Raw genomic sequence first — 17,016 nt, 5'->3', positions numbered from 1 at the left:
TGAAAAATTTGCGATAGCGGAAGCACAAGATATATCCAGTCTGGGGGCCCTATAAAATTTGCGAATTCGGTCACGGGTAGTTGCGTGGGTGGTCCTGGATTTTATTCGTTGGTAAAACGAATACAAATGAAAAATTTTCATGGCATTCGCACCGGGGGATGACCGACAAGCTTCCAAGTCGGGGCCCCATGTTTACAGGTTTCATTTTGGGGGCTCTGGATGAATCTCATTATTTTCTGTTGTAGAATTTGCAACAGCGGAAGCCCGAGATAAAGCCAGTCTGGGGCGCCACTAAAAGTATGCGAATTGGTGTCCCGGGTAATTGGTTGAGGCCCTCGATTTTATTCGTTGGTAAAACGAATACAAATGAAAATGTTTCATGGCACTCGCAGCGGGATATGACTGACAAGCTTCCAAGTCGCCAAGTTGGGGGCCCCATGTTTACAGGTTTCATTTTGGGGGCCCTGGATGAATCTCATTCTTTTCTGTTGTAGAATTTGCAACAGCGGATGCCCGAGATCAAGCCAGTCTGGGGCCCCACTAAAAGTATGCGAATTGGTGTCCCGGGTAATTGGTTGGGGGCCCTGGATTTTATTCGTTGGTAAAACGAATACAAATGAAAATTTTTCACGGCAATCGCAGCGGGGGATGACCGACAAGCTTCCAAGTCGGGGGCCCCATGTTTACAGGTTTCATTTTGGGGGCCCTGGATGAATCTCATTATTTTCTGTTGCAGAATTTGCAACAGCGGATGCCGGAGATAAAGACAGTCTGGGGCCCCACTAAAAGTATGCGAATACAACGGGCAACTGATTGGGGGCACTAGCTTTTATTCATTGGTAAAACGAATACAAATGAAAATTTTTCATGGCACTCGCAGTGGGGGATGACCGACAAATTTCCAAGTCGGGCGCCCCATGTCTACAGGTTTCATTTTGGGGCTCTGGATGAATCTGATTCTTTTTGTTTTTCAACATTATACAATTTGCAACAGCGGAAGACCGAGATAAATCCAGTCTGGATTCCCCACTAAAAATCTGAGTATTGTGTTCCCGCTACTGGATGTGGGGCCCTGGATTTTATTCGTTGCAAAATTGAAAAAAATGAAAAATTTTCGTGGCCCCTTACAGGGGTGTGTCCGACAAGCTTCCAGGTCAGTGCTCCATGGGAATGTTGATAGGTTCTAATTCGGGGCCCCTGGATGTATCTCATTGATTTTTGTTGTTTAACATTGTAAAATTTGCAACACATCGGTAGCCCGAGATATATCCAGTGTGCGCCCCACTAAAATTCAGTGAATTGAATCTGGGGGCCCCAGTTTCTGGGGGTGCTTGATGAATCTCATTTGTTTTTTGTTGCTTTATCATTATTTTTATTAAAATTCGCTTCTTCAGTAAGCTGGTGCTTTCACACGTCTGAAGAAGTGGAAATAAACAAGATATGTTGTGAAGAGAAGTGGGGGGGGGGGCGGGCAGAGCCCCCCAAGTATATATATATAATCAATTTAAGTCGACCTACAACTTTGCGTGAATGTGTTCTTATTCAAATCCGAAAAGGGGTAAACAAAATAAAAATGAATTTACACAAAAATGCAAAATTGTATTTAAAAATTATAATTTCGTTCCCAAATTATAAGTTCCCAAAATAAAAAAAAAATTAAATTTTGAAAAATCAATTTAATTAGATTTACTTTCTGTGACTACAGTATTTCTATTCAAATCGGAATGAAAAGAAAAATAATAAAAATGAATTTACACAAAAATGTAAAATTATAATTTCCAAAACATTTATAAAAAATTTTTTTATTGAAAACATCATTCGAGATAACCATTCTAAAAAAATAAAAACAAAAAATTTCAGAACATTTTTTAAAAATAAAAATTATATACGGTTTTTAAAATGTAAAATAATAAATTTAATTAGGCTAAAACAAATTAAATAATTGATTACTCGAAATTAAATATCAATTAACTATCTAAAATAATTTTCATTTAAAAAATTGTGAAAATGTTTTTGGAAATTGTATATATACACACACACACACAATTTCACTTTTTTTTTTCGATTTGTATAGAAATACTGTACATTCACGGAAAATAGAACTAATTTAATTGATTATTCAAAATACAAATTTTAAAATCTATCTAAAGTAATTTCTGTTCAAATAAATTCTATGTAAATTTTGTTTTTGCACATTATGATTAATATACAATTTCGCATTTTGGTATATATACATTCACTTTTATTATTTTTCATTGTTTTTTTTTTTTCCAATGGAATTGAAATACGGAAACTAGGTCTAATTGAATTGATTATTGGAAATTAAAGTTTTTCAAAAACTATATAATATAATATTTCAAAAAAAAAATTTCGTATAAATTCACGTTTTTTTATTCATTTTTTTTCCCGATTTGAATAGAAATACTGTACATTCACGGAAGAAATGTCTAATTGGATTGGATTGATTATTCGAAGTAATTTTTATTTTGAAAAATTGGTGAAATTCTGTTTATGGAAATAATAAATTAAATACAATTTTTCACTTTTTGTATAAATTCATTTTCACTTTTTTGTATAAATTCATTTTCACTTTTTGTATAAATTCATTTTCACTTTTTGTATAAATTCATTTTCACTTTTTGTATAAATTCATTTTCACTTTTTGTATAAATTCATTTTCACTTTTTGTATAAATTCATTTTTACTTTTTTTCTTTATTCATTTCAAACTTTTATTTTGATCAAACTTGAAAAGCAACCAATAAACCGATGGAAAATGCAATCAATAGGTTTATTGATTGCATTTTCCAAGTTTTATAAAAGAATTTTTCTAAAACTCTTATATACTGCAATACCGGCCAAAGTTATAAAATTTTTTCAAGTTTTACAAAATTTGTATGAAATATCCAGCCAATAAGAGTATCGGTTACATTCGAGTGAATATAACCAAAAGTTGTGTAAAAGATCTTTTATCAACCTTTTATAATGTAATCCTGTCCTACTCCCGGCCTAAAAATTTGTTGAATTTCTGTTTTGGAAATAATTTATGTATGGAAATATAATAAAATGATAATTATATATAATGGAAATATAATAATAATAGTAATTAATGGAAATTTAATCATAAAAGTAATTGATGGAAATTTAATAATAAAATAACTAAATAATTATATAATAACTAATTCATGAGGGTAATATAATAATTTAAGTTGTTTGAATCGACTGCCAAATCGGCGATAACGACGCCAAGTATACACGCCAAGTTTATATTTCCGGTCTGTGTGCGTTCTTTTTTTGTTATTTTTTGAAAAACCAGGTGAGTGTTTGTAACGTCACACGTGACGTCACTCGATACGTCACCGGCGGAGACTAAAGTGGGGGCGGGAGAGGATGGAAAGGGGGGATGACAACAAAAGGTGTGTGTGTTGAGATCCGGCGGCGCACAGGTAAAGGCGGAGGTCACAGGTGAGAGCAGCTGTGCTATTCGCTCGCACTTAACAAAAACGCCGGAGATTGTTTAGCCGCCGCGTCTCCGACTATCCACGGCGACCGAAAAATTATTACATTTCGTCATCTACGACCAAATTCATCACCGGCGACGCTTCAAATTACACTGCATTTTCTTTCTCTTTTTTTTTGGACGGCAACTAAGAAATACCGACATTTTCATATTTGTTCCCGCAATTTATACGACAAACGGATATTATTAGTTATAATAACAATAACATTTACGAGATGGTATTCGGCATGACTGATGATTGTGCGAAGATGATCTTTAGATGAAAACTTAGTGAATGTGTCGGATAGCGGCGATCCAAGTGACGACACCTGTTGCATCCAGCAAGAAAGTATGTGCAAACTTGAACAACATTCCATACATGTCGACTGGAAAAAGTGTTGATATTATTACTTTTTGACGAGCTTCTTTTCATATTTCCTCGAAACATTTTTCGGTGGACCAGGATTAATTAATTAATTAATTAATCAATTATAGACTCGAAGGATTTTTCCGTTTTCCTTTTTACTTACACGACGAGACTTTTTGTGGAATCTTATTCAAAGACAAGAACATTGTGGCCATTTCTATTTTGATATCGTCTTTACTTCATTTTTTGTAGAAAGATTGTTTCTCTTTTATTTATTTATTTTTTTTATATTATTGTTATTTTTTTTAAAATTTGTGTTTCGGGCGGACTTTGGTGAAATTGAAAAACAACTTTTACGAGTGGCAACTTTCTTACCACGTTAGAGGTAAAATAAAAAGCACGTGACGATGGCCACAGCGGTCGAATCGACGATGACCATGAGTCAAAGTATGGATTCTGTGAGTGCGGTCGCGGAGGAAGAGGTGAGTTAATTTTATTTTAAAATAATTTTAATACGAAATAATCGCTTGATAACAATTCTGAAAGTTGTTGTACCGATGAGGTTGTGCATATAACTTAATGAGTCTATAGCGGTAGTTCTAAACCGGGCCGCGAAGCACGCCGCCCGGTTAAATTACTTTTTTGAGTGGAAGGCCGGGTGATAAACACAACTAAGGGGAAATAAATGGGTGAAAATAAAACCCCCACGGTCCGGTTCGGCTATTGCCAGGGCCCAGTGGTTGAGAAACACTGCTATACAGATAAACACGTTTCATTGTAAAATATATAACTTGCGTGAGTGACATCTTTCAGTTTCTTAACTATGGTCAAGTAACATTATACTTTTAATTCATGAGTTAGTTATTTTTCTCTATGCTCAAATTTCACGGAAAATTAGTAATGTATGCTAAAATTTGCATTTTAGTTGTGAAAATGCAAACGTTGAAATGAATCTGCGAATGTAAATGCAAACGCTCAAACGTATACATGAAATGGACGATGGTCAATCAACAGTCTTTTCTAGCAAGGCCGCAACGTGATGCAAATATGTACCTTTTCACCCGTGCAAGCATGCATTTTGGTATCTCCCCAGTGATTTTTAACCAGCGGTCAAATTACAGAATGAATTCGGTGGCATTAGATCCACCCACCACTCTTTATTTGGGGCCCTGCGTTAGAATACCGGGTCGCAAAACTTAATACATATTTATTCAACTCACTTTATTCCTACGTCGTCGTCTCGGTTGATGAAAAAAATGGGCAGTAAAATCTTTCAGAGCTCAGCTTTTTGATCCTTAACAACTTGCTATTTACATAGGACATCATTAAAACGAAGGCCAAAACGACAGCTGTTTTAAAACAATGAAGTGCAGCTGAAATCTCAGAATGTGTGACGTGTATTTTTTTATTTTTCGTTTCTGTAATATAACGAGACAGAAAAAAAATGTAGACGTCAAACAAGATCACACAATTAGAAAATATTTTTGAGATTACCACACGTATAACATTCCCATCCATTTCAATACTAAACAGATAGAACTCGTGCTTCAAAAACTTCACGAACAATCTTTTCAAGATTTTCCCAACATCTACGCATCTTGAAATCTGTTAATAATTATATCCACATACAATGGAACGAACATATCCTTTTTTTGTGAAGCTCTTTGAAAATAAATTGTTTTAAACTTTTTCATTATGTTAAAAAGGAATTCTATGCGGCAAAACCTTGCCTTTTTAAAGGTAATTTATGTGAAATTCCGAGCAAATATTCGTGTTAGCGCAAAATGTTTTTTACCTTCCACCCAAAATAGCCAGTTACGTCGTATAAATGTTTTTAAAAGAGCGCCGGGAATTTTTTTTCCCTAAATAAAAACCTTTTTTCACAAATTCCACGTTGACAGTTCGGAGGATTGTGTAAAGAAAGGAAAAGCTCTTTGTAGAGTATTTGCATATGAAACGAGGCTGCTTTTGCGACGATCATGCATTTAGGATCGATGACGAGTGCATTGTATGCATGAACATTCCTTCCACCACAAACTCTTCCAAAGGATATAAACCACTATTCAAAAAGTTGTTCTTACAACCGAAAGAGAATCACGGACCACAATGGAAAAAGATTTGAATGATTTTCAAACAACTCTCAGTGATAGTATAAAATATTTGTTCCCTTATACACACAAAAAACTTTGTTTCTTGAACGATGGCTTGTGTCGCGTATATTTATTTGTATAATGGCAGAATCGATAAATTAGAAAATGAATTAGACTCAGATTTTGGTTATACTGTAAACTCTCTAACTAGAAAAAAGATAAGAAAGATCTTTTCCGTCGGAATTATATATCATTTTCTCACGTCAAAAAGTTTCTCCTTGTAATGCGCGATGAAGAATCTTCAGTTTGTTTCTCCGTTGGATTTCTTGCACTGCAGTGAAACAAAAAAAAGGCACCAAACCTCCGATGCCTCCAACTTTGCTATAGGATATTATTATACGCATATTAGGGATAGAACATCACTGGCTGAAATTTTTCATTGGTACGTTTCATGGCTTCGCCACGTAAAATTGAATACTGTACATACTTCTCTAGTAGAGATAGATGAACAGGCGCTGAAAGCACAAAGTTGCTCTGAAATTGTCGAGAATCTGAACGAGTCGAATAGCAGTATTGCGCGGTGCCCGATTTCCGTATGGGCATTATGGGAATTTGCCCAGGCTCCATGTTTTAAGGAGCCAAAAATTTATATAATAGTATATATTTTACTCAAATTTTTAAAAACTTTATCTGGTAAAACTTTGGAAAATCAAAGAATTTTCCCCAAATCACATACTATTTCCAACGTGCCCATTATTAGCAAACCCTATCAAATATCAATTTTAATAATATACCAATCAGTAACAGACTTCACACAGCACGTACAATGCACCTTTTAACTTTACGACAAAAATATGTTTCAATGCGTCACAGTTTTGTTTGATTCCTCAATTTAACATCTTTTTGACCGTAAAATGATTTATGAACGATAACAAGAAAGTTTGTATGTTTGATCAACCCGAAATCCTTAAATTTTCATGAACATTCTGTATATTTAAAACGCAAAAACTTCATGCATCTGATCTTGCAAACACTTTTTCAGACGAACTGCAACAGTTTTCATTCGTGGTCAGGGTAGTGACATAATGCCACAAATGTTAAATAAGGCTAGAGGGGTTTAGAAAAAACGCTTCCAAATGTTGAGACAACATTGAGTCATCATTGACAACATCACGAATATCAAACTATTCTAGAGAAAGATCATTCTTATTAAAAAGAATAAAACCATCAGTTCGTTCGAGTCTCTTACAAATTACAAGAAAAACTGTCATTTTTAGCTTTATTGTGCATTGAAGCTGAAACAACTCAAAAATTAAATTGTGATGACATTAATGATTTTGCTCAAATGAGAGCGAGAAAAATAATTTATTGTAAGATATTTTATGGAGAATTTAACATTACATTTTTCATTTAGAATAGTGCATGTCTTTTTTTATGTGTTTACAAACAATATATTTTCCCATTTGCTTACGTACCAAACCACTTCGACCAGAATCGAGGGGGGACCTCCAATACCTCTTTTGCCCAGGGTACCATGAAATCAAAGTCGGGCCCTAGTATTGTGCGTCTCTATCGCTTATAGCTTAAAAAAATTAGTAGTGTGAGATCTTGCTATTTATTTATATCTTTAATATATTTGTATGAATCTGTATGGAGATTACTGCATTATCCACCGCACACTAGAAGATTCAATTGCTTACAAGGAAACTCCCCTTATCTGAAAATAAATTTTTAAAAAGTCCAATATATATGTGATTCGATGTCTATTCAAGCTGAATTTTATTTTAAACGGATTTTTTGTATTTCTGGAATACATTCTATTCTGTGTGTGTGTGCGTTTCTCTCCCCCAGACGAAAGTTAAAACGGAACAACGGCATCCAAGTTAGTGGATCGGCCTGCTGGAACTTTTCCTTTAGTTGTTCCAAAAGAACATCGTCGGAAGGCTTTCGCTGTCGGAGGAGTGAAGGGAATTCACGAACAGCCTCAGCCTTAGCAGCAAGTTGTCTTCGAAGCGCCTCACGCACGTACATACTGTGATCACTGCTAAAACATTTATTTCTTTACACACACAAAGCTGCAAGGCTAAGATACTTTTTTTTTCTGGCCTTTTGGTGTTTTTTTTTTTTCACTTCTCTAACCCTCATCGCTGCCTTTTTTTTTATTCCTTTGGTACCTATCGATCCGCAGGGCTTGCTGGAGGTTGCACAAGAGGCGTCGCGTAGTCTCCATGGCAATTTCTACTGCTGCTTTCGGAATAACGTACGCGGCCAGCGTGGGGAAGTGATCTCTTGATGGAACAAAAAAATAAAAACTGGAGCCAGCCTCGTGCAACTGCCCCTTCTTTATTACTATGGAATAAAAACTCAGAACGACAACAAATGTTACTTTTGTGTTTAGTGTTACACGCAATCACACAGTATAAATGCATTAACGGAATAATATCGATCATAAACTTCCGAAAAGTTTTGATCGGGACGCATGACTAACGACTCAAACCTTCCGTCAAACTACAATGGGGCCGAAATATTAGAGGCATCCCGCACTCTAACTTTAACGAGTCTATTAGTGACGTACGATGCATAATTATAAAAAGTTCCATGTAAAATGTACGATCGTAATCAATACATTTAGTTTGAATAATACGAAAGATTTGGGTGAGTTTGAACGAGGGTTGGTCGGTGGGGGAGGGGCGATAAGGAGCGGTTTCATTTCTGAAATGCTCAGCTTAATGAAATCAAAGTCGGGCCCTGGTATTGTGCGTCTCTATCGCTTATAGCTTAAAAAAATTAGTAGTGTGAGATCTTGCTATTTATTTATATCTTTAATATATTTGTATGAATCTGTATGGAGATTACTGCATTATCCAGTTTCATTTGCATTTATTTGCATTTTATGCATTTCCTCGTTTCTCGGGCAATAGAATTTTGGATGTTCAAAGACCGGCAGTTGAACAAAGAAACTGTGTGAAGCAAATGCTTATAAAGAAAAGCAGGTAACAGGTAACTGACGTAAAATATGCATAAATAAAAGGGACAAAAACTGCAAATCAGAAACAAAAGAAAAAACCACAACAAATGCTCAGAGCAATACAGACAAATCACAATAGGTATCGGAAAGCACATCACGACGGACTTTCCCGTGGATTGGTTTTGACAGTATGAGACCAACAAGGGTGCCTGAAAAACAGGAAAGCGTAATATCTGTAGGCCAGGAGCATTCAAATCAGATATTTGATTTATGAGTAAAAAAAAAAAAATTGGTAAGTTTAAACGTGAATACGTGTTTTTTTTAGACCACCGTTACAATCCAATGTGTCATTTTAAGTCAGGTAATTACACCTAAAAAGCAGTCTTTGCATGCATAAGGTTATGTGTAACTTGTCTCAAAGAGATCTGTGCTCCTCTTGTACATCCCGAGACAAAGCGAAAAACAGCGTTTCTCAGCTTATGGTCCACAGACCAGAGGTAGTCCGTGAAGATGGAAGGGGTCCTCAATTAGACTTTAAAATAAATATTAAAATTGAGTTGTATGCTACGAATATTATATCTACACAGGTTCAATAACGCAACACACAAGGGCGTAGCTGGGGGAACTTGGGGGGGGGGTCTGGTCCCCCCCCCCGAAATGTGAGAAAATGACCGAAAAAAGGGAAAAAGATGGCCAAATCTATTGTTCTACCACTTTGGCCTCCCCCGAAATGAAAGTGGTCCCCCCCCCGAACGAAATTTCTGGCTACGCCCCTGGGAGTACATATTATAAGTTGGTGGTCCATCAAATTTTTCTGGAAATTTTGCTGGTCCTTGGGTTCAGAAAGTTTGAGAAATTCTGGCGTAAAACAATTTCGTTACGAATAAGAGCAGCTAGTCTGGTGCCCAGACGGGAAGCTGTACTAAAACTAGTGGGGTATCATTGGATTGCCTATATCTGGTGCTATCATTGACTTTAATTTGCGTTGTATGACTCCTGAGATATGAGCGTTTAAAGCATTTCGTTACGAAACTTTTTGATAATGCATCGTCAGGTATCGTCTATGATTTAAAAGACGTATTCACGTCCAATAATGCCACTTTGACCCAATGAGTTTGTTGTTCTTCACCATAAAAATTTTAAAATCGGAATATAGTGAAGCGACTCAAATCCACAAACCCGAGCTACTTATTGACAACCTTTCAAACTGATGAGGATGGAATAATATCCTGGAAAATGTTTTAACTGGAACCTTTAGGACTTATGCCAGAACCTATCTTAATATTGTTGTCGTAATTGTGTTTCCTGATGCAGATGCTGAAAAACATGATTCCGAGTTTCGATTGCTTTAATACCTGGCTTAGACACCTGATATCAGCATCTGGGAACAAAAGGGGAAGATATTTGAAACTTCGAAATACCATCATAAGTCCAACGAAATAAGAGCTGCCACTATGTCAACATGGGCCAATATTTATAAATAACGATATTAATACCTTGTTTTCATGCCCTGAAAGATATCGGCTTTGATCGTATCTAAATAAGAGCCAACCTCAGTATTATTTTGTCGTCTCTAATATTTTAGCCCCTCAGTGTACAAGAAATTTCAATAACGTGTTAGTTCGTCGAAGAATCGGTACTTTGTTCCCTTGTCCTCACTTGGGTAACCTTCAATAGTACTCTAACCATCACATCGGGAGGGGATTGGAGGACTCGCATCACAAAGGAGAGTATTGCAGGTGTCGATGAAAGTTCTATTGTTGATGGGGAGAACGTTTCGCAGATTGCCCTCGGTTAGCTAATATCTCGTCCCGCAGTGCATGTATTAATAGTCGGGAAATGACAATTAACTACGGTATAAAATTAGAATCGAATGTGAGAGCGACCACAACAGAATTTGATGGGATATTTTTATATTGAATCAAAATTATTTGATTCAAAAGGTGGAGGATTCGTAAAGATACAAGAAACAAGTGAAACATAAGAGAATAACATGGTCTCTTATAAAAGTGAATTTCTCCTTGATCTTGGCCAGTGTTTTAAAAAAAAAGAGGGAAATATCAGCCCCTGGGGGGAACTGGTAGAAGCTATAGGTATATTATCGGATACTACGGATTCACTTGTGGGGGGGGGGGGATGATGAGAAAACATTTCTGAGAGTGGGTAACCGGAAAAAACTTTGAGAAACTGTTCTTGGCTGACAACAATGTGTCTTCGACAATTTACAATTCACGAGCCCAGTCTATGTCCATTGTCAGAAAAAAGAACACCTATTTGAAAAGTTTGAAACATGCTCAAACTTAAATTAGCATAATGCTAATCCTTGAACATAACTTGAATGAGTTTAACTGTAGTGTGAAGTAGTACGAAAACAGACATAACCATCGAGCACTCTTTCCGGATTATTCTATCTTACCACAGCGTTCGTGTGTGAGCAACAGGTTAAAGATGTTTAATCTACGCGCAGCCCAAAGAATTGAAAGCTTTAGTAACGACAAAAGTAACCCCTCAGTCTAGGGTTTTTATATTCTTTTTGTCAGTTTGAAAAGCCAAATTTTCTTTAAACTAAGGAAACTCTCGGATAGAATCTCTGGGTCTTTAGTCATTTTTGACTCAGATTCGGCTAAAATGACTCAAAATTCTCAAAAGCTGATAACCATACTTTTTTTTAATGATTTCGCAAAAGTATATAAATGATGTACATATGAATACGTGCATATCGAAACTGTATTTTATTGAGGATTCTCATCATGGTAGAAGGATGATCGTGGCTTTGTTTATTTGTTTTGTGGATTATGGCAGCCAAGAATGATTATTCTGAGACAAGCAATCGATATTGTTGTACAGTGACTTGTTTGCGGAAATTTTGTGCTCATTATCCTTCCTTTTGAAATTTAAATACAGTTTTTGTTATTCATCATGCATCAAAACTAGTCGACGAAGAAGTGGAAAACTTCGAAAATCTCGAGGCAATGGCGCTTTTCCGTCCTCCTTAATCAGTTGTGATTGATTACCTCTTGCTTCTGCCTTGTCAAGATGCCAAGGCGTTTCGAACTTTTGAGATCGATTTTTGAGGATAATCTTCGGTTATCGCTGCATAATAAAAGTATAATAATAACGATAATAAAAAGACAACTTAATTCATAATGACTGCAAGAATATTCCATGAGAACAAGAAAATTCAACATGGAATTACATATTTTGGTATCCTACAGAAGATGTAATTTATGAAAATGTACCAACTTACTTTCTCAAATGCTAAACTGAAAATATTTGGACATCATACAACGTCTGTACCAAAGTTCCCGGACTTGATTTCTATTGGGCTTGTTTGTTGTTTCACATATGAGCATGATGGTATTTAGCACTATGAAATGCTATTCAAATTTTCTAATGTTTTCATTCCATGGCAAGATATTGCCGTTCATTCTTCATGAGTTTGTTCCTCGTCCATTTTTTTTATATGATCAGAGAGAGAGAGAGAGAGAATGACTATCAGTACTATATAGGGGCCCCCTAGAGGATTTTTACTTGCAACAACTTGCAAAGTTGTTTTTGCTACAGTTAAATTTTGTTTTAGAACGGAAAGTTTTTTCACATCGAAAACTTGATGAGTTTATGAAATCAGCTTTATGGGAAGATAACATTATCCCTCTTTATCGTATAACTGCGTTTTGAATGGCATCAACTCTACAAAGATGGATACCAGTATCTCGAAGACGACCTAATGAAGAACAAGCGTCACGGAGGAAAATGTTGAAAAACATCAGTGAGGTTTGTAACAAAAGTTGGTGCCAAATTTTCGGCGTGAAATAGAATTGACACTACCACATTAAATGAATGCACCAAAATAGGTGTCGGTGAAGGAGGGTCCAATGTCGAATACTGACAGTGAGTAGCAATTTTCTTTTTCGTTTATTTTTTTCAGTTCAAATCCGGGAAATTTTTCTAAAGATGGTGTCTCCAACAGTATATACCGCTTCCGCTTAAAATCAAGCTTTTGAGATCAGTCACAACATGTGCATATATATTTCACTCTTACAGCATGTAATGCATCTCACACGGCTCACAAGATGAAATAATGACACTAGCAATTGTGTTCGCAACGCGGGTGAGTTATTCTTATAAACTCGGGTCATTAGAAAATTCTTAAGTCGCTATAAAAAGACTTACATGAAAAAGATGAAAGAGAGAGAGAGAGAGAGGTTCGAGCAAAATTTGCAACAAAATGGAAAGACTTTCAAGGTCTGGAATTTTAAATTAATGTGAAAATGGAGGACAGCATTTTCCAGGGGCTCATTTTATACGGGAGAAATAAAATATAAAAAAATAATAATAAATAAAATAAAATTAAGCCCAAAAGAAAATCTGATGATGTATATCATGCAAAAACTTCGTGAAAAAACCTTTCCTTCACCCACAAAGAAAAGCGCCTAATCAAATTACGTATAAAGTAGTCGACCATCTTTTTCCCATCCTCTCGCAAAAAGAAAATTTCCGTAAAAATTAAAAGCTTGGGAAAATAGCATAGTCAATGTTTATCGTTCCCAAATAGCTAAAAAAATGAAAATGGGGTTGGCCCTCTCTTTTCTCCAGAAATTCTCGATGAAATTTCGTAGACGTCGGCCATCTTTTAATTGCTAAAAATGTCATGGTGAATGATTAATGTTAGCTACATATGTTGATAGTCGAATCTTTTAATGTTCAGCTAATCGTCTTTTTTCAGCTCACAAAAATGTGATTTACATAAAAAAAATCGAAAAATTTTACATCTCGTTTTTAATTGCACTGAAAGTGAAGAAATCATTGAAGAAAAAATCGTGAATCCAATGAAGTAGGAAAAACCAATAAGCCAGAAATTAATAATTATATCTTTAGTCCCATTAATTTGATATTCTTTTCTATTTAATATCTCGCAAAAATTTTCTTTTCACGGAATTATTTTAATTATTATTAAATAATTTATATTGAGAATGAAAAAAATATTTAGTTTGAAAAATAAACACAGTCTATTTACGATAATGAGAGTTGGCGAGGATTTGAACCCCAAATTGAATAAATGAAAATTTCGTTTAAGGAATGTCGAGGCGTGATTTGGATATTAATCTCGTTTTGACACTAAATCAATATTTATATTATGAAAACTGAGATAAATATATATATATATCGCTTGTCTCATATTAGCATTTTGGGTTTTCTCACTCCTTCTTGATATCTTAAACAGAGCCACCCTTAAGGGTGGGCGATAGGCACGGTCGCACCAGGCCCCGCGCTCACTGGATTACTGGACGCATTCACCAGTGCTTAAATTGTTTCTCACATAGATTCTGAAAATTTTCATCAGTTCTGGATTCCTCCCCCTCCCATTAATAATGAATTTTCATCAATTGCAGAATTATTTAATTGATTAATCCTGAATTTTCACCAATTCTGGAAGTTCTCCCCACCCATGTTAATTAGGCATTTTCATCATCTGGAATTATTTCTTTCATCAATTCTGAATTTTCGTCGATTCTGAAAATATTTCTTCTGTTAATACTGAATTTTCATCAATCCTAGAATTTTTTTCCCGTTTATTCTGAATTTTCACTAATTATGGAATTATATTTGTTTCGTTAGTTTTAAAATTTTCCTCAATTCTGGAATTATTTCTTCATTAATAGTGAATTTTCATTGGTGCTGGAATTATTCCTTTCAAGCATTTTTGAATCATCAATTCTAAAATTTTCATTAGTTTCGGAAATTGTTTCTCTAATTCAGGGCCGGATAAACCCATATGAAGGCCTTAAGCACTCGAGTGATTTCGGTGCACCCCCCCCCCACTTTACTTTTAACCTTAACGCATGCCCTCCTCCCATTAGATCCCCCAATTAGATTTCCTAGTATAAGTATGCAAATTGGTAAGCAAGTATTTTTAGGTGGGGCAGGGGTCAAAAGAATCATTTTTCCTGGGGGTCCTGTGACGCGACGACTCGGGAGCCCCGAGTGCCGGGAAGGCCTCAGAACAATTTGATCCGGTTGAAATTTTGGAGAGAGCGAGTTTGCAAATTGTGTGGTAGGCAGGTATATATAGCTAGGTGGGGGGGGGGGAGCTTAGAGGAATTTGCTTAATCTGGGGGTCCTATGATGCTATTGAGACGGCTCTGGACTTACTTATGGTAACAGAGCAAAATCCTAATCCAAAAACTGAGCATTTTAACGCGAGTTCTCTTGTTCCAAATTAACTTAGTTACTCTGCTTTTGTGGCACCCTTAGAGCCGCTACTAGAAACAAAAATTTACTGTCGCTTGGGGGTCTGTACCTACACACCTATTCCCCTTGATTTTTAACAGAAAAAGAGTAAACTCGACTCTCTTGCTGGTGAAGGGCCCGGGGAACAGACCCTACCCCTGCCGTCTTTTAGTTGCGGCCCTGGTCAACCTTTCCATAAAAATCTTCAACTGTAGAATCAAGTGCTCTTAAAATTTTAGGATTTCCTATTGGATGGTGGATGCTGGGAAAAAAATTGTAAATTTAAAAACAATATATTATTTGATCATTTTTTTGTCGTGCCCCTTTTCTCCCGATGCCCTAAGCACGTGCTTATTTTGCTTAATGGTTAATCCAGTCCTGCTCTCATTAGTTTAAAATTACCTTCAGCGCTGAATTTTCATCAATTTTTTGTTCTTAATTTATTGTGTTTCTAAAAAAACATTTTTATGGTTATAATATTTCTCATAATTTCTGTATATACAGAAATAAATGCGCGAATTTCCGTCCCCTATAAATTCCAAAAATATATAAAATCCAGGCAAAGGTATGCTAAACATTTTTTTATGGACCCGGAAATTGTTGAGACGCACCCGGCTCCACGTCTGGTAAGGGATGCCTCTGATCCTAAACCTGGTAATAATGTGGTTCGGAATCTTCATGCTTCGAAGCAGATGAACTCTTTTCTGCGACCTCGTTTAGTTAGTAAATTGATTGGCTGTATTAATTTATAGTTTAAATTAAAAAAAAAAAAAAGAGTTGAATCTGTGACAGCATGAGGTACAGCAAGGGTGCTCAACGTTTAGCAGAGTACAGGCCATCTCATTGGTTTGAAAACATGTCACGAGCCACTTCACCATTTATATGCCAAAAACTCTATTATTTAAATTTTCAGAAAAAAAAATTACATAAAAATGATAAAATAAATGAAAAATGCCAGGAAAACTATTTGGGGAAAAAAGTTTTATATTAAACTGAAGTTATTAATTTTATATTAATTAATTAATCATTATTTATTAGAAATTTTTTTTAGAATATTTTTATTGAGTTTGCGGCATTAATTTATAGCAGTCAGTTCAAAATTTAGGTACCACAATCAAAACTAAAAATTCTACTGTTTAATTAGAAATGAAAACATGTGTCCCCAAAAAAGGGACAATGGTGAATAATGGGTTAAGTGATCTGATAATGTGACGCAGGTCACTTGAGTGATCTGTAAATGTGTGTCGTGGATTACTCATTTATACATATGCCGCGGGCCACTTGAATGATGTAGAACTGCACTGCGAGTTACTTAATTCATCCGTGCAAATGCGTCGCACTTCAGTTATCTGTAAATGTGGCGCTTAGTTCATTTCTATAAAATTAAATTTGAGGTCAACGGCTGCATCAGATGACGCCGAGGGTCACGGGTTGAGCATGTATGAGGTACAGCATCGCCTTTTTTGCTATTGTAGGGCTTCCATGCCATGGTGTTTCTTAATGAGATCTGTGATAATGAGTCTGATTGACAAGTAATATAGACTTTTCTCGAAGTACTTTGGCAACGGATATACCAAAAATTAAGCATGAATATTAAAAAGACACCAAATGATCTCTCCCACTTTTCTGAAGTAGTTCAACATTCTCGAGAGCGCGGGCCACTAACAAAATGATTTTTAAACGGTGGTCTGTCAAAACAGATTCACGTTATCTGTTTCAGAGTAAAGCAAAAATTGAAGTGAAAATATAGGCTTATAGTAAGAAGCTATATTACATAGCCTAAGGCAAACAAACTCATCCCATGGCTCTCGGAGTCATCTTATGTGGCCCGCGACCTTAAATCTAATTTTGTAAAAATTAAC

General features: G+C 35.7%; 1 protein-coding gene across 1 annotated transcript in view; it reads left to right on the top strand.

The window, feature by feature from the left end:
* Positions 1-3,441: 3,441 nt before the first annotated feature.
* LOC149067639 (protein couch potato-like) overlaps positions 3,442-17,016 on the top strand; it is a 239,167-nt gene continuing 225,592 nt past the window's right edge. Inside the window, exon 1 of the mRNA XM_089252505.1 lies at positions 3,442-4,347. Coding sequence (XP_089108631.1) covers positions 4,273-4,347 — 75 coding nt within the window. The 5' untranslated portion in view covers positions 3,442-4,272. The remainder of the gene's footprint in view (positions 4,348-17,016) is intronic.

This window comes from Pholcus phalangioides, unplaced genomic scaffold, assembly GCF_987345545.1.
Source record: "Pholcus phalangioides strain wild (caught in Gottingen) unplaced genomic scaffold, Ppha-v1.0 ptg000029l_1, whole genome shotgun sequence".
NCBI classification, from domain to species: Eukaryota; Metazoa; Arthropoda; class Arachnida; order Araneae; family Pholcidae; genus Pholcus; species Pholcus phalangioides.
This window is presented reverse-complemented; position numbering and strand designations above follow the sequence as displayed.